At 41.3% G+C, this 23254-nt stretch overlaps 5 protein-coding genes across 16 annotated transcripts; 2 read left to right on the forward strand and 3 right to left on the reverse strand.

The window, feature by feature from the left end:
• The first annotated feature begins 124 nt into the window (after positions 1–124).
• nedd1 (NEDD1 gamma-tubulin ring complex targeting factor) lies at positions 125–10121 on the forward strand. Of its 3 annotated transcripts, none has more exons than XM_042110409.1 (16): positions 125–292; positions 1175–1315; positions 2510–2604; positions 2692–2808; positions 3040–3180; positions 3560–3789; positions 4157–4358; positions 4585–4744; positions 5490–5615; positions 6177–6239; positions 6446–6496; positions 6934–7091; positions 7634–7829; positions 8722–8869; positions 9303–9369; positions 9484–10121. In XM_042110409.1, exons 2-16 carry the CDS (start codon positions 1180–1182, stop codon positions 9586–9588), a joined length of 1995 nt encoding a protein of 664 aa, XP_041966343.1. In that variant the 5' UTR covers positions 125–292; positions 1175–1179; the 3' UTR covers positions 9589–10121. The 3 variants fall into 3 exon arrangements, with proteins under 3 accessions (XP_041966343.1, XP_041966344.1, XP_041966345.1); XM_042110410.1 differs by having other exon boundaries at positions 8725–8869; XM_042110411.1 differs by having other exon boundaries at positions 6446–6493.
• Positions 10122–10569: 448 nt separating this feature from the next.
• lyrm5b (LYR motif containing 5b) lies at positions 10570–11909 on the forward strand. Of its 3 annotated transcripts, none has more exons than XM_042110420.1 (3): positions 10570–10671; positions 11111–11192; positions 11380–11909. In XM_042110420.1, exons 2-3 carry the CDS (start codon positions 11148–11150, stop codon positions 11593–11595), a joined length of 261 nt encoding a protein of 86 aa, XP_041966354.1. In that variant the 5' UTR covers positions 10570–10671; positions 11111–11147; the 3' UTR covers positions 11596–11909. The 3 variants fall into 3 exon arrangements, with proteins under 3 accessions (XP_041966354.1, XP_041966355.1, XP_041966353.1); XM_042110421.1 differs by lacking the exon at positions 10570–10671 and adding an exon at positions 10698–10884; XM_042110419.1 differs by lacking the exon at positions 10570–10671 and having other exon boundaries at positions 11092–11192.
• On the reverse strand, positions 11895–15900 carry si:ch211-59o9.10 (uncharacterized protein LOC561841 homolog). 7 transcript variants are annotated; one of them, XM_042110418.1, is made up of 11 exons: positions 15792–15900; positions 15154–15383; positions 14987–15041; positions 14370–14880; positions 13767–13921; positions 13563–13664; positions 12992–13115; positions 12697–12806; positions 12492–12613; positions 12303–12402; positions 11895–12164 (listed from the first exon to the last, which is right to left on the reverse strand). In XM_042110418.1, exons 2-11 carry the CDS (start codon positions 15327–15329, stop codon positions 12111–12113), a joined length of 1509 nt encoding a protein of 502 aa, XP_041966352.1. In that variant the 5' UTR covers positions 15330–15383; positions 15792–15900; the 3' UTR covers positions 11895–12110. The 7 variants fall into 7 exon arrangements, with proteins under 7 accessions (XP_041966352.1, XP_041966350.1, XP_041966351.1 ...); XM_042110416.1 differs by having other exon boundaries at positions 15553–15839; XM_042110417.1 differs by having other exon boundaries at positions 15154–15414; positions 15553–15839.
• A 357-nt stretch (positions 15901–16257) lies between these two features.
• sycp3 (synaptonemal complex protein 3) lies at positions 16258–19767 on the reverse strand. Of its 2 annotated transcripts, XM_042111299.1 has the most exons (10): positions 19523–19767; positions 19210–19350; positions 18932–19016; positions 18710–18744; positions 18293–18410; positions 18088–18187; positions 17801–17899; positions 17500–17604; positions 16637–16657; positions 16258–16540 (listed from the first exon to the last, which is right to left on the reverse strand). In XM_042111299.1, exons 2-10 carry the CDS (start codon positions 19340–19342, stop codon positions 16508–16510), a joined length of 729 nt encoding a protein of 242 aa, XP_041967233.1. In that variant the 5' UTR covers positions 19343–19350; positions 19523–19767; the 3' UTR covers positions 16258–16507. The 2 variants fall into 2 exon arrangements, with proteins under 2 accessions (XP_041967233.1, XP_041967232.1); XM_042111298.1 differs by having other exon boundaries at positions 16258–16657; positions 19523–19765.
• Positions 19768–20008: 241 nt separating this feature from the next.
• On the reverse strand, positions 20009–22937 carry actr6 (actin related protein 6). Its single transcript, XM_042111106.1, has 11 exons — positions 22770–22937; positions 22453–22570; positions 22103–22171; positions 21685–21808; positions 21411–21546; positions 21251–21307; positions 21066–21164; positions 20888–20966; positions 20616–20787; positions 20371–20509; positions 20009–20264 (listed from the first exon to the last, which is right to left on the reverse strand). Exons 1-11 carry the CDS (start codon positions 22835–22837, stop codon positions 20135–20137), a joined length of 1191 nt encoding a protein of 396 aa, XP_041967040.1. The 5' UTR covers positions 22838–22937; the 3' UTR covers positions 20009–20134.
• Between the last annotated feature and the right edge of the window lie 317 nt (positions 22938–23254).

Genomic DNA, 23254 nt, shown 5'->3' on the forward strand with positions numbered 1-23254 from the left:
CTTAAGTATGTATGTTTTACATTTGTATCTCATAGAATAATACTCCTGAAGTCATTGTACACTCGCATATCATGAGATGTGGCTTCGTTTGGACTAAAAAGGACGCCGTAGCTGGTTACAGCCAGGCGCCCAAAACTCCAAAAGCAACTTAGCCCGAACAGAAGTAACAGCCATCTGTCACAAACCGATTTGCTACTAAGTCAATATATGAAACATGCCAACGCATGCATTGTAATATACAACTAGCATTAACAGTGTTTACATCCCAGAACGTTTCGATCTTTTAGGTCAGGTGAGTATTTCAGAGGACTTCAAATCACAACTTACGTTTGTGTTTACAGTTAGCCGGCTAGCTAGCCAGCTTGGAGATGTCTGCTGGTTAGCTAGGTTTTAGCGAAGTGATTCAAAGTTTAGGAAGAGTGCTTGTTAGCTTATGGAATGCCATTTGTTGATGTCAGCCGTGTTTATTTGCTATGTTTATCCTGTCTGTAGATAGTTGCTAACCAGCTCCCGTGTTTACATTGATTCATTAGCTAATATAATGTATAATATGAACTCTAACCGAAACCTGCAGAATAATAAAGTTAATATGTCCTCATCAGTTAGCTTTTACCAGTAACGTTAATGTTCAGAGACATCACTGGTTAGCGGTAACGACTACTACGGTAACGACTTTACTAATTTAACTTAGTCACTTGGAAAAGTTGACAAAGCAATTTAAGTTAAACGTTAAATAAGATAATTATGTTGATTACGTTCGCCGTACGTTTACTTCAGTTGGCGTTAACATGTGTTTGTCACTAATTGCTCTCAGTAAGGTTGAGTTTGTTTACTGTTGTTGCAATCATCTTTGAGCGCTTTCCCTTGTATAAACCTTGCTTATTTTTCAAGTCAATGGGCCGATATATTTCAAGATTATCATTGCACATCGTGTGCTGAGGTTTATTTAGCTTTTTTGTGAAGATATGTAAAGATAAATGTTTGTTCATTTTTTGTTAGTTTTTGTTTGCGAGCTTGCAAGCCTACTGCATAGTAAACTGAGGTACAGGCTTTTGGCAGACAGGGAGATCGAATGAAAGCAGTCCATTCTCCCGCAGCACTGCAGAGCGTGTGGGTGGGTGTGTATGTGAGGGGGGATGCATCCTTGACAGCTGTTCCTCTGTCTCCAAAACAGTTGCCATGGAAGAGGTCCTGCGGCTCGTGTCGTCGGGCGACTGCATTAAGATATGGGACTCGAGCTCCATGAAAGTTTTGGACCAATTTAGTCCACACAGCAGCACGCATCCGGTGTCTCAGGTTTGCTGGACCAGCAACAGTATCCTTAAAAAGCAAAGGAGAATTCCTCCCGTTTTTAACCCATATTTGCCTGTGGAATTGTAATTCGATGCCCTTCAGCGAACTTCGTCAAAGTAAAATATATATTTCATGAGTTTGTCTAAGTGCTGTGCTAGTCAGAACAGTTAGTGGAGCATTATCTGCTCACCTAAAACAACCCCCTTTTTACTAAGCCCCTCCTGTCAGTTCGGCAGTGTGGGTCATCTTCTGTGGCACAATAGGATATGATGACCTGGTATGGGTTTCTCAAACTGGCACATTCACTAGAGAGTGTAATTGGGATTGCTAAGGCTATTCTAGGATATGTGGCCTCAACCTTGGTGAAACATTGTTGACATTTGAGCTCAGTCAGCCAGTGAAATTCACCTCTCCCTTCTGTGCTTCTAAAGCATCCACGCTGCTTGCCCATTTACAGAGGCTGGACTGTGCAGAGTGAGCACACACATAGGCCACTAGGGGAACATCAGAGTTTCACTGAATTCAACTATGGGTTCTATTTTGACGATCAAAAACACGGCGCAAAGCTTATTCTTATCCCGACGCAAATCTTATTCCTATCTTACACTCAAATGTTTCGCCATGCGCTTCACTTTTATTATACCTGTTCCATACGGTCTTACATGCAAGCAGATTCATTTTAAAGGATGTTACGCCCAAAACACACCCGTGACTGATTAAGAAACATAAGAACCACCTTTTTGCGCCAAGTGCCCGACGTTTGATAACAAAACCACCCTGAATCCCCACTGGACACACCCCTAAATGTATTTAAGCTATTCGCCACTGACCATGCGTTTTAGACTGCCAAGATAGAGCCCTAAATGTGTAATGGATTATAATCAGACATTCAAGTGAACTTTGCAAAATAGTTAGGTTTTCTGAAACATGCAAATGCCACATGCTAAAGAAGTGCATCCACCTGCTCCTTTCTTCTCTCCTCATAGTTGGCTTGACTTTGCTCCCTGTGAGGTTGCTAGCTGCTTATTTCCCACTTTCTAACTTTTACCTTCTTGATTTATAGTAATATTACAAACCTTACATTGATTGAGAAAAGTATTCAGATGATTACATATTGACATTCACAAGCTTTAATAGTTCTCTGAATGCAGGGAATAATAGAGTAAAAACATGCAGTTTGGCTGACCGCTTGATCATATTCCTCAACTGGACTTAGACCAGTACCTCATCAGTGCCAGCAGCGTTGGAGACAAGGTTGTCGTGTCCAGCCTCAAGACCTCCCCCATTCCAGTGATCGAGCTTGCTGAAGGGGTGAGTTCAGTAGTGACCAAGAGCCAGAGCCTTGCTTTGGATTTATAATTTATCCAGAATCTCACCACTTTACATTGGTGTCCACAGAAAAAGCAAACTCGGGTCAGCATCAATTCCACATCTCAGTACTTGGTGAGCGGTGGTCTTGATGGCATTGTCAACATTTGGGACTTGAAGACAAAGAAGCTTTACCGCAACCTTAAGGTAAACAACATCACCTGCTACAAGCACTCCTACAATCCTGTCCCAAAAGCTAAGACTACTGCAGCAGATTGGGGTTTTTCCTAAATCTCTGAGCTGTCTGGCATTGGCTGTCTGTACAATGCACATAACTATGTCAAAGGGTCTACTCTTGATGTAGTTTTGACCCGAACAGATATGTAGTATGTTACTGAAGCACAAATTAACGTTACTTACATTTGTGTGTCTGTCCAGGATCACAAACAAGAAGTCACGTGTGTGTCTTACAATGCCAGCGACAGTTACATTGTCTCTGGCTCCATCAGTGGTGAGCTCATTCTACACAACGTCTCCAAGAACCTGTCCAGCAAGCCCTTTGGTCATGGAGCTATTCAGGTGAGCTCAGTGGCAACCAATCTAAGCTTTGCAACAGACTGGTCTTCCTCAGCTGTAGAGAGCTCTACATTGCCCTCCTCAATGCTCAGCCTTAAACTATCAGCCCTACTTTGCCCTCTTCAATGCTCAGCCTTAAACTATCTGCCCTACTTTGCCCTCTTCAATGCTCAGCCTTAAACTATCTGCCCTACTTTGCCCTCCTCAATGCTCAGCCTTTTTTGACCAGTTTGCCTCCGTTTCATTACCCAGATCCAATCACAGTAGTGTTGGTAGAAACCTGCCCTTGCTATTAAACATGTATTGTGTAGTGTTGGTAGAAACCTGCTATTAAAGGTGTATTGAGGAAGTTTGTGTGTGATGTTGCTTTGCCCTCGTTCAGCCTGTCCGTGACCTGAGGTACTCGGTGGTGAAGCGCGGCATGCTGGGCAGCATCTCAGACGTGGGCACAGTGGCTCTGTGGGATGCCACCACACAGAAAGAGCTGCACACATTTGACCCCGCCCACAAAGGGCCGGCCTCTGGCCTGGCCTTCTCCCCAGCCAACGACCTTCTGTTCGGATCAGTGGGACTGGACAAGAAGTTCATCTGTTATGACACCAGCAGCAGAGTGTAAGTGCCTTACTTGGGTGCTGCGCCATTTGCGTGTTTAACAGCCAAACAGACTTAGTAGTAGTCATTTTAAAGAGCTTCATACCATCATCATAGGATGAAACATCTATCTACAGTTGTTACATCAAATCACACACCTGACTACATTTGTCTTAAGTGTTGTTTATTTGGGTGAAGTGTTGTTTATTTGGGTGCAGTGTTGTTTATTTGGGTGAAGTGTTGTTTATTTGGGTGAAGTGTTGTTTATTTGGGTGCAGGTTTAATGTTGTTATTTGTGTCCTTTGCATTCATTTGAACCCCACAGCTTAGGGTCAATGACTGTGTGCCCTCCCTGACTGTTGGCTTGTGTGTTTTTGGCCCCCAACAGTATCGTGCGCAACATAAAGGTGGACTCTCCCCTCACTGCAATCGAGTTCTTCCCCGATGGGTCCACTCTGGTCCTTGGTTCCACCCAGGGTCAGATACTGCAGTATGACCTTCGCAATCTCAGCGCTCCGGTGAAAACTGTTGCAGGGCACAAGACGTCCATCACCTGCCTGCGCTTCCAGAGCACCCAGATTAGACGCAAGGTATTCTACAGAACCACATCACGTCAAGACATTTGACAGAGCTGCCCAAAGAGATGGCCTTTGAATGACCGCTGCTAAATACCTACACATGTTCCATGTGATGTAATTTTGGAGCAAATATACACATTACAAAGAGGAACCATAATTTTGTTTTAATTTATGAAATATTGTATTGTTTTCTCTCTGAATAGTCTAGTAAATATTGTATTGTTTTCTCTCTGAATAGTCGAGTAAATTGGTTTCGGGAAAGTCCTCTGTTTCCCAACCGAAGAGGACCTCAGGGAAACCAAGCACTCCGCAGGCGGGGACCTTGACCCCAACCCCCGCAGTGCCCAGCCCCGAGCCTTACTGTGGAGAGAGAGGAGACGGCCAGGCCCACAGCACAGGTCAGCCGCAGCCGCAGTCCTCTGGAGTAGGGCAGACGGCCTCCAAACTAGCTGTCTGCTCAATAGAGTACCGAAGCGTTTCCTGTTTCCATGACTGCAGAATCACTGGATCTGAACAAACTTTCCAAGTGGCTTAAATAGCATTGAATGTAGACATGTGGCATCATTTCTAGCTAATAAATTGTTTTAAATGTAGGCTATAGCCATTTAAATGTGTTTTACCTGCTAGGCAGCAGCTTACCCACATAACACGGATTCCCTGGCAGGTGTAATATAAAGAAACTAAATTCCAGTGGATATTTCATGTCTTCTCAAAGACTGGCGGCTGTTAAGAGTGACGTTTTTTGCTTAAAAAATAAAGCCAAAATACGCCCGTGAATTTAAGGATTTTAACCGCATGCTGTGAAGTTACATGCAGGTGTCTTTTACGGAGGAAACCCATGCTAAAATAAAACTCTGTAGTCACGAATTTGATCGTGTTGGTATGAATGTTGTAGTATGTGATTCCTACAGTGTAAAAAAATATACTAACATCTTAGAAACGTTGTAAAATTATTGAAATAGATTAAGAAAGCCACCGCTAATGGTGATTTTAATGGTTAGATTGATTTGTTTAGATCCAGTGAAACTGCTGCCTTGGCAACGCTACGTCATGGCTTCGGTACTCTATTAGTCATCAGTCTAAGCAATTACCCCCCACACACACATATCCCCTAAGATGCTTTCTGCTCATGTCTGTCTCCAGGGATGGGCCTGGATGGGTTCTCACGAGAAGCTGATGGCCAGCACAGCACAGACCCGCTGCACAGCATGGACAAGGCGGCGCGCGTGGGGCGGACCAGTCTGGACATTTTCTCTCCAATCAGAGAGAGTGAGGAGCCACCCTCTTCTTTAAGACCTTTTGCCCCCCCCTTTACACATAAGGTCCTACCACCATCGTTAGGGCTCTGCATGAAATACTCACATGAAGTGATGTATACGATCGCTAACTTGATTCAGTATTCACTCATATTTAGTTTCAGTTGAGAGGTTTCATTTTCTAACATATCTAACACAAAGTTTTGGAATTAAGCAATTAAGATTCCCAGTATTTAGTGTCAGTACAAATCAGTGTGGATGTCTTGTTCCTGTCTCACTTGCTCTGGAAATTATAATAAGTAAAAATATTGGGAGAAGTTTCAAGTTTAAGTGAAGATAACTGCCATTGATGGATAAACATCAATATGAATGTAAGAAGGCAAAAGCCAGGAGCTGTCAGGGGAGACAAACCCAGCGTGATCAGCTCTGGTGCTCTTTGAGAAGGTGCTAGAAGTGCATATAGTGCAGTAGGCTGTGGAGACAAACCCAGCGTGATCAGCTCTGGTGCCCCTTTGGCCTGCTAGTGTAACAAGAGCTTCCATTATTTAACAATAACAAAATGCTTTTCATATAGGCACCAACACAGAGATGCGGGGAGGACGCAACAGCCTGGACATCTTTTCTCCTGTCTGTGATGGTAAGTCTGTGCCCTGTCTGTGATGGTAAGTCTGGGCCCTGTCTGTGATGGTAAGTCTGTGCCCTGTCTGTGATGGTAAGTCTGGGCCCTGTCTGTGATGGTAAGTCTGTGCCCTGTCTGCCGTTCATTTCTCCCTGATCTTGTAGAAAAGCATCAAGACAAAGTAGATGTGTCAGATCCATGAATGTTTCGTTTGGCTTTCCCAGATCATAAACTTCACGGATCTGGCCTAGAATCCAGTGGAAAGAGAGGAGGTGGTAAGTGTGACGCTACTGTGGGGAAGGGTGATACTCTAGTGTCAGCTGAGATCAGTTCAAATTACATTTACAACTAAAAACATACAGAGAATGTGAAAAAATAACAAGCACAAAGATTGTACTTTGTGCTGCTGTGCTCTTAGTAGAGATATCTACTAAAGTTAACATGCAAACCTGCCTGGCCTCTCTCGTACCACTTTGTCCCTCAAGAGGACTTTACCACAAACAGCAAACTTGCTGTTATCTCAGTTATCTAAATATACTGTACATGTTGATATTAAAAGATAAAGTGAGGTCCAGTCAGATTTTGAGATGTAACTAACCTGGTAAAGTTTATTGTTCTGTGTGTGTTCCTGTCCGTGTCCAGTTTACTGTTCTGTGTGCGTTACTCTCCATGTCCAGTTTACTGTTCTGTGTGCATCCCTCTCCATGTCCAGATCTTGATTTGGCGCCTCCGTTCACGGGCGTGTCGGCGCAGCGTAAGACCCCTCTGGGCACGACGGGGGGACGCTGCTACAGCCCCCTGTCGGTGTTCCAAACCCCGCCCCCCATCAAAGAGGAGGAGGCCCCAACGGAGACGCAAGACGGCAAAATGGTCAGTTTCTCACATGGACACCTGGTCACCAGCTAAGGATGCCCCTTACTTTACCTGGTCACCAGCTAAGGATGCCCCTTACTTTACCTGGTCACCAGCTAAGGATGCCCCTTACTCTACCTGGTCACCAGCTAAGGATGCCCCTTACTTTACTGGTGTTATTGGTGATGGTTGGAGTGCATTATCACATATATGACTTGAATAACATCTGCATCTGCTAATATAATAGATGTGAACTTGCGTGAAACAGTGACTTTAACAGGTGAATGCCACTGAACTATTGCACTACAATGATGTGTAAGCTTATCTGTTATGTATGCTGATCTGTTACGTATGCTGATCTGTTTTGTAAGCGTATCTGTTACGTATGCTGATCTGTTTTGTAAGCGTATCTGTTATGTTTGCTGATCTGTTTTGTAAGCGTATCTGTTATGTTTGCTGATCTGTTTTGTAAGCGTATCTGTTATGTTTGCTGATCTGTTATGTATGCTGATCTGTTTTGTAAGCGTATCTGTTTTGTACGTCTTCTCTGGGCATGGCAGTCTGAGAGGAATGGTGGGAGCTCAAGCCAGGAGTCTGATAGCCTGGCCACACCCCCAGCACTACAGAACTTGCGAATGCAATCATCTATCCCAGCATACCTCACTCCGGAGATCACCCACAGGAGGGCCAATGACGTCACAGCTCATCTGACCTACAATTCACCCTTTAATGGAGCACGTCCTACACTTGCTACAGGTGAGGAGATGACTCGTCCTACACTTGCTACAGGTGATGAGATGACTCGTCCTACACTTGCTACAGGTGAGGAGATGACTCGTCCTACACTTGCTACAGGTGATGAGATGACTCGTCAACAGCAACAACAGCAGCACAGCTTACATGTGATGAATATGGTGACTGTGTTCTGTTGTTTTTCCATCTACAACCTGCTAAGGGCAAGAAATGGTGCTCTTATCGACTTCTGCAAGCACCCAAAGTGCTTTACAATGTCATGCCTCACATTCACCCATTCACACACTCACTCACACACACACACTCACCCATTCACACACACTCACCCACACACACACACTGATGATAGAGGCTGCCATGCAAGGTGTCCACCTGCTCATCGGGAGCACTGGGGTCAGGTGTCTTGCTCAAGGACACTTCGACAGGGTCAGGAGGAGTTGGGCTTGAACCGGCAACCTTCCAATTGCTGAACGGCTCCTCTACCTCCTGAGCCACTGCCACCAATAAGATGAGCGCTGTATATGTATATATACTATATATATACTATATACCAATAAGCTGAGCGCTGTATATGTATATATACTATATATATATATACTATATACCAATAAGATGAGCGCTGTATATGTATATATACTATATATATATATACTATATACCAATAAGATGAGCGCTGTATATGTATATATACTATATATATACTATATACCAATAAGATGAGCGCTGTATATGTATATATACTATATATATACTATATACCAATAAGATGAGCGCTGTATATGTATATAGACTATATATATATACTATATACCAATAAGCTGAGCGCTGTATATGTATATATACTATATATATACTATATACCAATAAGATGAGCGCTGTATATGTATGTGCCCAGCAGGAGCAGGGGCGTCTGAATCAGTGGCCACCTCGCTGTCCGACCGGATAGTGGAAACCATCGGAGCAGAAGGGGCTGCAGCTCCTCTCACCAACCAACAGATCGTCTTCATCCGCAACATGATCCAGGAGACGCTGGAGGACCTCAGGTTGGTCCCTTAGTGGAGTTTAAACTGAACGCTGGGTTATCAGGTTGGTCTCTGCTAGTGGAATTTAAACTGAACGCTGGGTTATCAGGTTGGTCCCTGCTAGTGGAATTTAAACTGAACGCTGGGTTATCACACACCTGAGGATTTCAGATTACTTGAATTTGATCAATCAGAGCTAGATGTCTTCTAGTTTAAAATAAAAATGTGTGACGAGCAGTAATTACAATTAAAATAATTTTCCGCTATCTGTTTATAAATGGGTCTGGAGTGCACAACCTTTCAGATAAACACATGAACAGCTAGTTGTGTTGTGTGTTGTGTTGTATTGTGTTGTGTGTGTTTTTCTGTGTTTATCTTCAGCTCAGCTTGATAGCTTTTTAACAAAATGGTTCCCCATTTCATGTTCCTGTCCACACTGTCCTGTCCTTTGCAGAGACTCCTGTCACAGAGACATAGTGAACCTACAGGTGGAGATGGTGCGGCAGTTCTGCATCCAGCTGGTGAGTTGATGTCAAGGCCAATCATCCACTTTAAACCACAGACAGCATTGCTGTTCTCTTATGCATTCAGTCGCGCTTCTTGAGCCCATTTCTAATAACTGGCTTCCCCCCCAGAATGAGTTCCATGAGGTGGTGGAAAAGTACTCGGTGAACAACTCGCTTCTTGAGGAGATTGAGAAGCTAAGGGAGGAGAACCGACGCCTCAGAACCAACTATTAACAGATTTCACAGGTCTTGGATACCCCCACTGAAATCCCCATGCAGTGTCATCTTTGACTATGTCTTCCATGAAGCAGAGACAGATGGGACATTGAACAGGGCAGATAATGGAGAGTCGCGTCCTACAGTCAAAGGCACCTAATACTCTTATTACCTTTCTTGGCCTTTTGGATATCCAACCAGCAGATGCTATCATTTTCTACCACACAATACAAACCTATATGTTTTTTTATAGTTGGGCATATGAATGAACTGCTTGTCTTCAAAGTGCCTCTATAGAATGAAGAGTGATTGTATCTCTTACTCCATTACAGTGAATCATATGATGCACTATGCAAGATCGCCAACATGCATATAATCATGGTAAAGTGCTGTTGTTAGTGGTTTAGAGTTTTGCCTCAAAATAAGCCACTTTGAAGTGCTGATATCAACCCCAAAGCCTCCCAGCCTGCAATGAGCAAAGCAGCAGTGTGGCATAAAGAAATTGTCATGAGTGTAACTTTTCAGAGTAATAAAATATGTATGAGAACCAATGTTATCGATCCATGAAACAGAAGGGCGGTGGGTCATTTCTGAGTTGCTGTAAAGACTGTAAAGAAGATATAACCACCATGGACACACACATCCACTCCAAACAATGGCAAAGCAATTGCCATGTCATCTCATGCACATACAAATTAACGGAGTAGAAGACCTTGTTTTGGGGATACTTTAACTAGCCTTGTTTATTTGGTAGAGTAAATATATTTTCAATAAGTAGCCTACTCTTGTAGCAAGTAGTTATACTTGATTAGCCTATTACTTTTTTCCAAAGACAAACATGGGCAAAAATATTTTTAGTTTACATGTAACATTTCTTCAAAATTGCCATGTAAGGTAGGCCTACTATGTAACCGTATACATGTATATATACATTTTGAATATATTTATGAAATATGGATCTCTAACGTGTATTTTGCAAGCTTTTATTTTGAATGATCGCTTAAGTGTTGCACAATATCCTACATCCGGTTCGTGCATACATGCATTCAGTCCAAAGGGCATTTGTACACTGTGACGGACAATTAAATGGCTATGCTCTGAGTAAGTGAAATAAGTTAAGTAGCCTTATTAAGGTAGATCAGCAGAACTAATTTTAACTTGGTAAACTAATAACTCACAAGTAGCCTGCATCCTGAATGTCGATGGCAACGTTTTTGCATAGGGCACTGACGGGTTTGTTTACCTGGTTTACAACACCTATACTGTATGGCTCTGGTGGTCTATGCTACGCAACCAAGATGTATGTCACTGACTGTAAGGAAAACTTACTTAAGTTCAGTAAACAATGCAGAGTTGTAGTTCATTAAACAATACAGAGTTGTCTGTTGTTAACTTGCATTGGTTTGCGTGACAGTGTTAGCTTCAGCCAATGTCTATCATTCTCACTTAGGTCTACCAGGGTGAACCCAGGCGAACAGGTTCGTCTATGTTCACTCAGACTACCATTGACCTTAATCATGAAACACTTCTATTACATCAGGGTTACCTCCAGGGTGTTGACTTTTTCCAGCCTGAAGATGACCAATCTTTTGCGGGGTGAAGTTATCCAATTATATAAAAACGTAAGCAAAAAGCACCCAACGTGAAAGATTGCTGTAATTATGTTTACCCAGTTATGCTGTTTATATAATGTGAAGACAGTCTGTCTTCAAAATGTAGTTTGTGAATTGTCCATGCATCATATGTTGGAATGAACTAAAACACAGGTTTGTGGACAGTCATATTGACTATGCGATCTTCCGACAACAGTTGCTGTATCTCGGACGGGAGTACCCAAAAGGCGCAGACTACTTCAGAGGGCGCCTTAGAGCAGCGTTTGCGAAGAACAAGTATGTTCAAGACCCAGAAAAAATCAGAGAACTCATCGGACGCGGGGAGTTCGTGGTAAAAGAACTGGAAGCTTTGTACTACCTTAGGAAGTATCGAGCAATGAAAAGACGCTATTATGAGGATGGGCAATCATAGAGCACACATTGGGCCCTCACACACACTGGGTCCCAGATGTCCAGACTCTGTCATAGTTTCCTTGAATACCTTACAGAACAGTTATTTGAGACCAAGTTAAGGACACCAAGTAAAATTTGGGTTATTTATGGACAACATGTGTTTCTCATTAACCGCATTGTTCACAGACACATTTATTGTCATTATTTTATGACGTTGTCATTGTAAGCTGCTGTTCAACCCAAAAGATAGCTAATATTTGCAAAAAAGATAGATCAAGATGTAATTAACAAAAAAATCTAAAACAAATAAAACATTTCTATAATAAACAACAAGGAATGGTTTTATTAACAGAATAAGTCAAATACAGTGGTTAAAATGTGTCGCAGTGTGGGGTAAATGTTTTGAGCATTAAGGTAACCAGACCAGGGTTGTTACTATCTAAAAATAAGTCTATTGCTCAGACAAATGTAAAAGGACTACATCCCAGTCACACCGCCAAGCTGTGAGGTAGACGCTGCTTCCTGAATCCTGAGCTAGTTTGATGTCTGTGACACATCTGCTCTGCAAATGGGGCAGGTGACATTTTCCTAGAAAGAAAGAAAGAAAGAAAGAAAGAAAGAAAGAAAAGGGGACATTTACACCACAGCATCAGGATAGGGTCAGAACCATAGAATGGATAGGGTCAGAACCATGGAATGGATAGCGTGCAGGTCTCGTGCTCTTACCTTTAGCCAGCGGTCTATACATTTCACATGGTAGTCATGGAGACAAGGTAGCATTCTCAGTTGCTCCCCCTCTGTGTATTCACAAAAACAGATCTGGCACCTACAAATAAAAGGGAAATTCAGGGAAATTGTCCTTAATGTAGACAGCTTAATAGTAATACGGAACACTTGATGTGACTGACGACTCACTCCGTCTTCCCCGCACTGTGTGCAGGGTTGTAGGCTTTTGTGGGTAGCCTCTCGATTTCCCTCTTGGTCAACACATTTTTGGGTATGGCTGAACCTTGACCCTCTTCAAAAGCCAACAGAGCCTAATGGAACCACACACATTCAAACATTAGTTTAGTAGATAAAACAACACACACAAGGGCACTGCTCAAAATCAAACGTATACCTCATAGTTGTTTCCCTGGCTGTCATTAAATAAATCCAGTGGTAGATGTTGCCCTTGTCTGCGTGAGCGGGGGCGAGAGCGTGAGTGTATGCGGTGTCCGCCATGTCTTCCTAAACAATATAAACACAAGACATTTCCAGAAAGCCAGTGGAGTCAATCTAGACAGCTATGATTTATTGACAATGACAATCATCAAACTTATTAAATGATAACCTCCAGGTTTCATATTATGTTCATGTAATTATGTTCATACAGATATGTTTAAGGCAATGTCCATGGAACCACTGAGACGAACCTGATGGTTCAGCGAACATGGCCTGCTGTAACTCTGCGAGGGTTGGGGAAATGTAAGCAAAGCCAGAGGCATCTCCCATGTGAGACCACGCAGGCATCCAACCCATACCTCCATATGGATCATACTGACAGAACAAGACAAGAGTTAGACAAGTTCCTTGGCAAGAATTAATTTCCATATATCTAGAAAAAGAAAAAAAAAAAAAAAACAGACCACGGCACATTTTTCTAATGTCATCCTATGGTTGCTGAGTGACATTTGAATGAATTGACAGTCATATTCAAATTTGCAGTGGTCTCTGAATTTTTAATATGACCGTCAACTCATTCGAATGTCAACCCGTCAAAAATGAGGTAGCGATGGTGAGTGAATGCTCTCCACACAGTATACATTAATTAAATAATTTCACTTCAAAACTCGCTAAATACCACTTTCTTCCTGGTCTGAAATATCGATTTGTGGGCAAAAACTATAGGAACCTGATAAAAAAAATGCCCATTTAAAAGAAAAGTGGCCAGACGGATTAAGAGGGTTTTGCATCACACACACACAAATGCTTTTTTCCACTAACCCTGTGGTTAGATTGATATGGATTTGAATGCATTGCTTGTTGCCTCCTTTGTTCCAGCTGCTGTTGCTGTTGCTGTTGCTGTTCCTCTCGGTCAAACTGTTCCTGAAATAACATTAGAATTCAACCAGTCAGTCACCACAAACCATCGGACCCTTTATCTTTTTTTTATAATAATTTAGATTTTTTAAATTATTATAATTTTACCTGAAGGCTTCTGGCAAATGCTTCATCCTCAGCCAACTGAACGGAGCGAACCATGGCCTCCACTATGACATCATCCTCATCATCATCGATGATGACTATCTCCTCCTGTTTCTGGTGGGGTGATGGAGGTAAAAGCCTTGGCTGTGTCTCTGTGGCTGAGGATCAAAGACAGCAACAGATGTAAGGAAGAGTCAGTGGATGTGAGACTAAACTCTTCTCTCAGAAGTGCTGAGGTCACAACACCGCCTGAAGAAAGAATCTTCATGTATTCTATAAGTAGAACAATAGTGCTACCACACTCAGGTACATGTTAAAGTATGAATTCAAGAAATGGACTGCATGGTGCTCTAGTAACTTGAGGGAGACCGTGTCTCATTAGGAGACGTTGCATATGGATAACTTGGATGTTAAACCAAGGTGGTGGTGTGACCATATCTACAACACTTTTGACAACCTACACGTCTCACCCCTTTCACATGAATCACAAGAGAAACAAGCACAAAATGGTCCAAACTCTTCTCAGACCTACCTGTACCTCTGCAGTGGAAGCACCCCTTTCACATGAATCACAAGAGAAATGAGCACAAAATGGTCCAAACTCACCTGTACCTCTGCAGTGGAAGAAGGCAGTCGGAGGGTAGGACATCTCAGCATCTGTGGTCTTTGTGTATTGAGACAGCAAGCTACTTCTGGTTGAGGAAGCACTCTTAGTCTTAGATGGTCTTTCTCTCTTTCTGCTGGCTCTGTGTGCGCTGGGCTGCTCTGTGGAATCCATTGCAGGTCCCAATCTTGACCGGCATGCAGTCTCATCTCCATACGTGCTGTCTGAGCTGGATGGCCCGCCGTGGTGGAGTACGGAGGACGACGACGCTGACGCAAAAGAAGCTGAAGGGCGAGGGACTTCCAGCCAGGGGGCATATGTTTGCATTAATTTGGAGGCTGGTACAAAACCATTACTCCCATAGCGGCTTGGTTTCGCCACCTCAGAGCTTGGCGTTTCCTCAACTATTCTGCGGCGCTTGCATTTCTGGTGTGAGGTTGGGGTAGTGCACAGGGCCTCAGCCGAAGACTTGTCATCAGTGTTACACCTAGTGTCTAAACTCAGGGGCGGAGTCTGGAATACATATTTAAAAAATAAATGTTTAGAACTCATAGTAAAATGCAATGTGTTGATGAAGTGTGTTAATACAATGTTCTCACAGCAGCAACATAATACTTACCCCTGTTTCAGGCCAGGTTCCCTGTAGATGCACTCGCCTTCTGAGACACAGAGGACTAGAGGGAAATGAACTAAGTTAGTTCATAACTCAAAGGATTAAGCCTAGTTTATATTCGAAGTAGACATGGATCTAGGAATAATTCAATTTGATAACATCTAAATGTATACCTTGGTGTTTCTGGTACTGTAACAGAACTGAGGTTGCTGCAATCTCCATCACTGTCATCCACAAGCAAGTTGCTGTCGTCCATCAAACAGGCACGATTCATTGGACCAGGGGTATCAGGCTCTACCAAGAAAGACTGCGGACTGCTAGGCTCAGACATTTCCAGGGCAGTAGTCATGCCTTTGTTTTCAGTGCTGTCGGCATCCTCGAATGTTCACAAATGGCTCGTTTTCTGAAGAAGAAATCCAGGCCTTTAACGTTCACTACAGCGGAATCAAATCAAACTTATTTTTCCAAATAATCAACATTTATATCACAATCTCTTGTGGGCTACAACAGAACTTTGCAAAGGCATCCTTATGTCTATGATGTGATATTGGACTTACAATAAGCTCACCTACTTAGCTTCTTGCCTTCCAGTAGGGTAAATTAACTTAGCTAACCTACGTTAGCTGAGGACCAGAGAGCCTGAAATAAACTCATTGATGGGCACACGCGGAGTACTGTATTCATTCACGAAGATCTAGGTTCTAGTCACTGACAATTTGTCCATATATCTTCAAAACTGTATTAACAATGAGACGCGTTTCTCAATAAAAACCGGATAACAAACACACCGAAGCATTTTCAAAATCATTACCAGAGCAGCCATTTCCGCTATGCCCACGTGATCAGTTCGTCAACTGACTCTAGTAGGCGACATGAAGAACAGAGCTTCTCAGCGCCACCACAGTGCTCGGAGTGGTAAAAAGTGCGCCTCATCTAGACACATCAAGCAAAATCAGCTTGTGTTGATTTTGTCTGTATTTTCCACCCAGTGTTAATTGTTCATGCAATTATCTTTAAGTCACTATAAACCCTAAGGATTTTAAGTCATATCAGTTTTACAAATGTTTTCAATATTCCAAAATATATGAACATCTGTGCTGTGCAAGGATGCTGTAATTACCATAATGTTGACAATGTTAAAAGAGAGGGAAATGAAATCAGGCTTGTTGAATCTTCTTGTTATAATTAGAAAATAATGTATTTATTCTGATAAAATCATTTACATGAAATGCATGCTTAGTAACAAAACCAAAACCAAGAACCAAGTAACAAAATCATTCTGACAAAAAAGAAACTCCATTTATTTTGGGTCTTAACTCGTTTAGTTTACAACATACAATAAATACAACAATAACAATAAATAAACCATAACATACAAATGTAAATAGATACAAATCCTGCTGTTGATAAAAACACATCAGTGATACTGAACATTGCACAATGTTGGCACTTTGAACTAAATAGCTAAGAGGATCATGTCTAGAACAGCATGGACTGGAGACTCTTCCGCACAGTAGCCATTTCCTGTTAGAACAGCATGGACTGGAGACTCTTCCGCACAGTAGCCATTTCCTGTTAGAACAGCATGGACTGGAGACTCTTCCGCACAGTAGCCATTTCCTGTTAGAACAGCATGGACTGGAGACTCTTCCGCACGGTAGCCATTTCCTGTTGTTGCTGTAAAGACATAAAACATTGGAGGAGGAGTCGATACATTCCATCTAACTCAGTTGCTTTGATGACAAATCTGCTAACAGTAATGCAATGTCTGTGCACGTTTCCATCAGCTCTGGTATGGAATTGAAAATAAACATTTCTAATCTAACCTGCCCAGGGACTGCAGATGGAAATGAGCTTTTAGCTAAATTTGGTACAAAGCATCTCTTCTCTTTATGTGATTAATGTATTTCGTACATTGTCCCTGAAAGAAATAAACAAACTAAATAAACAAATAATCAAGGCACAAGAGGCGATCAGCTGTGGGTTAGAGGGTTGTCAAACAACTTTGTCGGAAATAGGCTACAAACATTTGATTAATAAATAATAACGAATAAACCCCTTCCCACCAACCTTGGTGCCATTTTATGCGAGTTCATCCATGTCTCTCAAGTGAGTTATTTATTCAGTTTATGAGAATTTAAAGTAAGTGTTTCATCCTATTCAAATGCTCATAATTCACATAAAAAAGTTGGATAACAAACGTGTCTCAATTCTGCTCCTGAGCCCCCTTCTTGATTGGTTGTGGACAGCTGATTTAGTTAATAAAGTGCATGATAATCAGCCTGACATCAATCAGGTGGTCTTGGAGTTTAATGTATTAGTAGGAGATACACAGGCCAGCGGACCCAACCGTACACAGACTCAACTCTCAAGATTCTGCTGAAATGTCCAAACCTGTGTGTACTGAGATTGTCAGGAAAAAAACGAATGTGATTTAACCCTCCAAATTCTGATTATCTGAAAAATTCAGTGCTTTACATGTGCACACAGTGTAGTATTTCAAACTCATTTAGACTCACAGTGTCCATCATAATTTTCTTCTGCAGCATGGCCATCTCCTTCTTCAGCTCCACCTGCGCCCCTTGCAGGAAACTCTCATGACTCTTCTCCATCTCGTCCATGTTCTGGATCGGAACACATGCATCAGCACAAATCATCAATAGCCATGTTGTGTTAACAAAAAAAGAAACAAGAAAAACAACAAACAATATCAAATATTTTATTGTTATTGTTTTATCAACCTTGAAAATGGATACTTGTCACCATGTAAACAGACTACATTGAAGATATGTTGCAATTTGTATATGCATTGGCACTGACCTTCACAAACTGGTCATATAAATCTCTGATGGTTTTTAGCTTCTGGCTCTGAACAACCCTCGCCTGCTGGAAGAGTTTTTGCTGCTGGCGGAATAGGTTCTGAAAGGCAAAAAAGATGCGTAATATCAGCCTACTCCAGGGGGTAGAATAATAACTGTACCTAAATCAGTGATTTTGGTTATCGGAGAAGTCCCAAGTTTGAAGATAGTTGTGAAACTGATTTGTGGTTATCGGAGAAGTCCCAAGTCTGAGGATAGTTGTGAAAGTGATTTGTGGTTGGTACTTACATTGAGCTTCTCCTCCTGCTCCTCTGACTTCTGTGTATCGGTCTCCCACTGCTGTAGCACTGAGAACACCTGCTGGGAGTACTCTTGTGTCAGCTTCTGCCTGGAAAGAAATGTACATCATTTAGCAGGTTTTAGCTTAGCTTAGTGTCTAAGGGAAACCACATCACTATCATTCTGTATTAAGTGGCATCCAACCCTTGCATACCTCTGGGCATGTTGTGTTTTCCACAGTTGCTCTAGCTTCTGATTGCTGCCTTTTAAAGAGCTTTTGGTGAAAGTCTCCAACCTCTTCCTCTTAGCCTGCATAGCTTTGCCTATGTCAGCTGTGAAACAAACACAGAGCAGGGTTCAACATAAGCAATGGTCCACTGGCCCGGGGCAAGTAGCAGCAAGTTCTGGTCACTGGCTTGCAATATTTCCGCTAGTGACCATCACACAGCACCTGTGATGCTAACTGGTTGAGCATGTGAGGCTACTAAACTAAAGAGGGAGCTGATTACAATGTCATAAATTAAGTTTTGTGTAAAAGTAGCATTTCAGGGCCATCACAAATTGGATGTACTGCAGGAAATATTACACTGGACACTGCACAGAGAAATTAAACATCTGATTTGACACTTACCCCCAAACCTCTCCAACATCGTCTGGACCTCATTGCTGTGAATCACAGATAAGATATATTTAAAAGTAATTTCTACATAGGTAATAGAACTAACGTTAGCATCCCTGTCGTTAGGTGAGCAAAATTTAGGACTGACATCCCTTTGTAGTTGATGACACTGACATCATCGATACACGTGTCAAACTGTTGTCTAATCAACCAGTTCATGTTAATTAACCTTACCTCACACCCAAAGTAGGATCGTCTTCTTCAAATGAAAGCCCAGGTCGTCTTTTTGTTGACTTGGTGTCAACAATTGGGGTTTCATCTGTCATTGAAGTCGAAAAGGGATAACGTTAAGTGACTGGCGAGACAGCGTACTGGTTACCTCAGAACCACGAATCTAGTCAGAGATCTCCTCTACAGCTACATTCTCTGGTTCTCTGGAACTTTTTAAGGTGAATGTTAACCATCTATAAATTACATAACTTTACGTTACACACAGTTTTGACATAGGTTACCTTCACGAATGTCTTCCTCTGAACCACTTAATCCCTTCTTTTCCTCCTCCATGTCGAAGTGAAATACTTTGAGATCACTTGGCTCCTCAGCTACTTTTGCCTTCTTTGATGGTTTTCCTCGACCGGATGACATTGTATAATCTGAAAAATAAATACATAATTGTTTCCATGAATATTTTCTTATTTGCTTTACTGTGTAGAATATTGGTTTTCTTTCTAAATTCATTCTCATGAACATATGCTATTTCCTTGTTTTACTGAAGTAATATCTGTTAGCTGGCTAATGTTTGCTACTTTAATTAATTTCACTTACCTCAGGTTGGGAGAGCTGATGTTGAATGACAAATGTAAAGAAAAAGTGCTGTGACTAATAGCTATATTTAGATACTTAGTTTCACAATTAAACTGTTATGTAGGTTTGTGCTAAGAAAACAGGGAAATAAAGTTAGCTAAGGTAAGTGGCTGCAGTCAGATACTGATCATTGACGAAATCCAGTGGTTGACTGTTGATAGAAAGAAGAGATTTCAGATTCCGCGCCAAACCCAGCTCGCGCAAGTGAGATAAACACGTCTAGCTAGCCTAGTTGTGAAAATGGCAATAGCACTTCTCACATTCATTTGTAAACTCATCATAGTCATCGCACAGCTTACTTTTCACTGCACCTTTAGTCATTTTTCCTACAGCATTGAACCGTAAATGATTTTTTTTATACCAAGTCTACCTAATATATCAGAGAGTATAAAGAAAGAAAGAAAAAAAATATATACATATAACTGAATTTATGACGAAAAGATTAAATTAGTCATATAAAAAGTTTTATTTACAATATTTACAGTACAATGTAAAGGAAATGCAACTTTTACATCTCATCCCCAGTCAATTGCTCATCTTGCTGTAGGCCTACATAAGAAAACAAAAAATAAACTAAATATCAAACTTTTCTTCACATATAAAATGTCCATTCTCCTCATAGTCTTCTCGAGTGACCACCATCTCTTCAAAGTCAGCATTTTCAGCCAGTAGCTTTCCTCCTTCCCATGGGTAGCAGATTGGACTATAAAAAAACAAAAACAAGTGGTGTGTTCATTTTCTTAGTAACACGCACAAAAAATATAAATCCCTGATGGCTTAGTGTGGCTATTCTCTACTTGTCTACTTACTTCTGTGGTTGCACAACTGACACCTGAAATTCAGTTGGGGCCAGTGCACGAACTTCTTTGTAAACACGGTCCCTAAACCCAGGAAACAGTGTGTTTCCCCCTGTTAGGATTATGTTCTTGAAGAAGTGAGGTTGCATCTCTAGGGACGGAACAAAAAAAGCACAGAAAATCACTAACTTACATGCCGTTCAGGGTTGAAAAGCCATGCATTTTTCTGTTCTACCACTTGTTCAGTTGGTTCCTACCTTCGGGCATGTTATTTATAGAGTTGACTAATGCCTCTGGGATGCCCATCTCCTGGATGCCAATATCAGAGGGGTGAAAAAGCATCTCTGGGACAGCAAATCTTTCGTTATTCAGGCGTAATATCTGCTCACTGGTCTTGTACTTTCCAGTGAAATTCATTTCCTCGCGTGGCTGTAATGCACCCATACAAGTAGGAATAACTGATTAGACATATATCAACATAAGGAGTGTGGTACAATAACCTACTGTACATTAAAACTTAACGCCCTACCTTACAGAAGCCTTTCTTTATTGAACTGAAATCTGGCAACACATAGTCCCTCATCACCATGTTTTCTTCTCCTTTCAGCCTGCATCAGTGGGAGGAAAGTATCAATATTTAGTCTCCTGACTTTCAAGGCAAATTAACTTGCTTGCTGTTCACCACTAAAGTATCAGACAAGGCTTACTGTGCTATCTCCATATCCTTGTAGAAGTCTTGAGAAACATAGCAGACATCTTCCTTGACCTGATTGATCACATATGTCTCATCCATTACATGCAGTTGCCTGAAATGTAAGAATGTAACAGAAATTCAAGAAACTTAACAATCAATATGCTTAGGCTTTCTTATTAAGATGACCAGGATAGTTACCTGTATGAAATTATCTCTTTCAAGTGATTTGTCAGTAGCTTACCCCCAACATTAATCCTGTGAAACGTAAATAAATATGTAAAAATACAAATAGAAGCTAGACCAAAACATTACTAGACACACTTAAGGATTTAAGGAGACTTGCAAAAACAGCCCATACCTACAGATCCCATCCTTCATTTTCTTGCCTCTACAATATGGTACAATGTGAGTGAAGGAAAAGCCACTGTCCACCACGATGCAACATAGTTCTGCATTGTTCTCATGGAAGTATCTGTGTGCACTTAACGACCCAGCTGAAAATAATGACAAATTGTTTATTACCAGTAGTAAAAACAGCAGATAACGCTTTTTCTCTTATTTATTTTCTAAAAATGGCTTTCAATTCTGTATTTTTTCTGTATGTGATAGATCATCTGGTGATGCCAACCCACCATTTATCCTTAGAGCAGCTTGGAACTGGTACTCTTCAAACAAGATCTCATTCATGGACTCTTGGATGGAGGTGAAATTAAAGTAGGGTTCTGTAATGACTACATTGGTATCTGCAAAGTCCACCTGTCAGAATAAGACAACCAAAGACTGAGATAAAAAAAAACTTCATTCATGCAGACAAGTACAATGTTGGTGCTTCTCACTTTCAAGCTTACATAATTCCCATACAACCACAAACATGTAACAAACACGAATGCTATGTGTCTTGATTAGTCATAACTATTTAGGCATCTTTGAGTATTTGCATGTACTGTAGGTTTGTTTTCATTCACATCTGTGGTCTTTCATATAGTTTATTATATTCTGTGATTAATGAAAACGGCAGACACACAAACTATGTAGTAATATATGAATTACCTTAAACATTTCTTTCCCAAATAGGTGATCCCAAACTTTTCGCTGGACATCCCAATTCACCAGGTATCCCTACATAACACAAACAACTAGGAATTACCAGACAGCAAGACTCCAAAACAGAATGCGTTTTAATTCCAATACACAATTTCAGCCATCTGTATTTACAATGAATTCAACCTTTCACAAACCTCCAAGCTTCATAGTCAAAACAAAAGCTAAATCTAGTTACAGTGCATGATTTTCTATTGAAAGCAAAATACATGCACTAATGGCATTGTACAATATATTAATTTCATGACTAAACTTTTTTTTAAATAAGTTGAGTTAGTGAAGGAATGGCATTGTCTTACCTTTTGAAAGGGAAGGATGTAGAAAAGTCCTGATGGGTCCTTAATTTCATCTAACTGGTTGGCTGTAAACGTCTTCAAACGTGAGGTCTTCGAACGAAATTGGCAATTCGGAATAACACTAATAAACAGAGAAAGCATTAGCGTATGTTTATTGACAGTTTACTATTCTGTATGCATGTTAGGCCAAAACTCATAAACATCATGTACTACACAGTTCAATGTTTTCCTTGCAGTTGTTGAAAAGGCAGGCAGCAGCAGTTAACTTTACCAAGTTGGCTTAGCTAACGACAACTAGCTATATAAATAGGCTATATTACCTGACTTTTTCATGACTGTATCCTATTTTCGCCGAGAATGCCCCGTTATCTAGTACCAGAGTAGTCATTTTCAAAAATTAACCTCAACGTTACGTTCAATGGAAGCTAAGCTAACAGCAATGAATGGACTCAAAAAAGAGCGGAGGTCCTTCGTTTTATAAAGACCGGCAGAAAACTGAGACTCCATCAATAACAGTTCCTATGACAGGAGGGGCGAGCTGATTATTTGAGAGGGACCTGGCTGCAGACCTCTGGGGGAATTCTATTAGTGGAGCTCCACTCAATAACGGAAATACGTCACCTCCACTTGAATAAGGAAGTAGTCGCTGAAATAACGTGAGACCTCAGGTTTGTGTTATTTGTGTATTTGATATATATATATAATTAAATTAATTGTATATAAATGAACATTAGGTATTGTGATATTCCGTTAACTTAGGTAATTTTACGTTTTTCGCGTTTTTCCTCTGAACATCGACCGATCG

Source organism: Alosa sapidissima, chromosome 11, assembly GCF_018492685.1.
Source record: "Alosa sapidissima isolate fAloSap1 chromosome 11, fAloSap1.pri, whole genome shotgun sequence".
Lineage (NCBI taxonomy): Eukaryota > Metazoa > Chordata > Actinopteri > Clupeiformes > Clupeidae > Alosa > Alosa sapidissima.

Excerpts from the sequence above, each read along its gene's own strand:
- si:ch211-59o9.10 (XM_042110418.1), bottom strand. The coding sequence starts at position 15,329 with ATGACTACTGCCCTGGAAATGTCTGAGCCTAGCAGTCCGCAGTCTTTC. Across the intron at positions 14,881-14,986 it reads GAACCTGGCCTGAAACAGGG|ACTCCGCCCCTGAGTTTAGA; the intron begins GTAAGTATTATG and ends TATGTATTCCAG. Across the intron at positions 13,665-13,766 it reads CATTTGCCAGAAGCCTTCAG|GAACAGTTTGACCGAGAGGA; the intron begins GTAAAATTATAA and ends ATGTTATTTCAG.
- lyrm5b (XM_042110420.1), top strand. The coding sequence starts at position 11,148 with ATGACCAATCTTTTGCGGGGTGAAGTTATCCAATTATATAAAAAC. Across the intron at positions 11,193-11,379 it reads TTATCCAATTATATAAAAAC|TTGCTGTATCTCGGACGGGA; the intron begins GTAAGCAAAAAG and ends TTCCGACAACAG.
- actr6 (XM_042111106.1), bottom strand. The coding sequence starts at position 22,837 with ATGACTACTCTGGTACTAGATAACGGGGCATTCTCGGCGAAAATAGGA. Across the intron at positions 22,172-22,452 it reads ACATCCTTCCCTTTCAAAAG|GGATACCTGGTGAATTGGGA; the intron begins GTAAGACAATGC and ends TGTGTTATGTAG. Across the intron at positions 20,788-20,887 it reads TAAAGAAAGGCTTCTGTAAG|CCACGCGAGGAAATGAATTT; the intron begins GTAGGGCGTTAA and ends GGTGCATTACAG.
- sycp3 (XM_042111299.1), bottom strand. The coding sequence starts at position 19,342 with ATGTCATCCGGTCGAGGAAAACCATCAAAGAAGGCAAAAGTAGCTGAG. Across the intron at positions 17,605-17,800 it reads TATATGACCAGTTTGTGAAG|AACATGGACGAGATGGAGAA; the intron begins GTCAGTGCCAAT and ends GTTCCGATCCAG. Across the intron at positions 16,541-16,636 it reads AACAACAGGAAATGGCTACC|GTGCGGAAGAGTCTCCAGTC; the intron begins GTGCGGAAGAGT and ends GAAATGGCTACT.
- nedd1 (XM_042110409.1), top strand. The coding sequence starts at position 1,180 with ATGGAAGAGGTCCTGCGGCTCGTGTCGTCGGGCGACTGCATTAAGATA. Across the intron at positions 6,240-6,445 it reads CTTTTCTCCTGTCTGTGATG|ATCATAAACTTCACGGATCT; the intron begins GTAAGTCTGTGC and ends TGGCTTTCCCAG. Across the intron at positions 7,092-7,633 it reads AGACGCAAGACGGCAAAATG|TCTGAGAGGAATGGTGGGAG; the intron begins GTCAGTTTCTCA and ends TGGGCATGGCAG.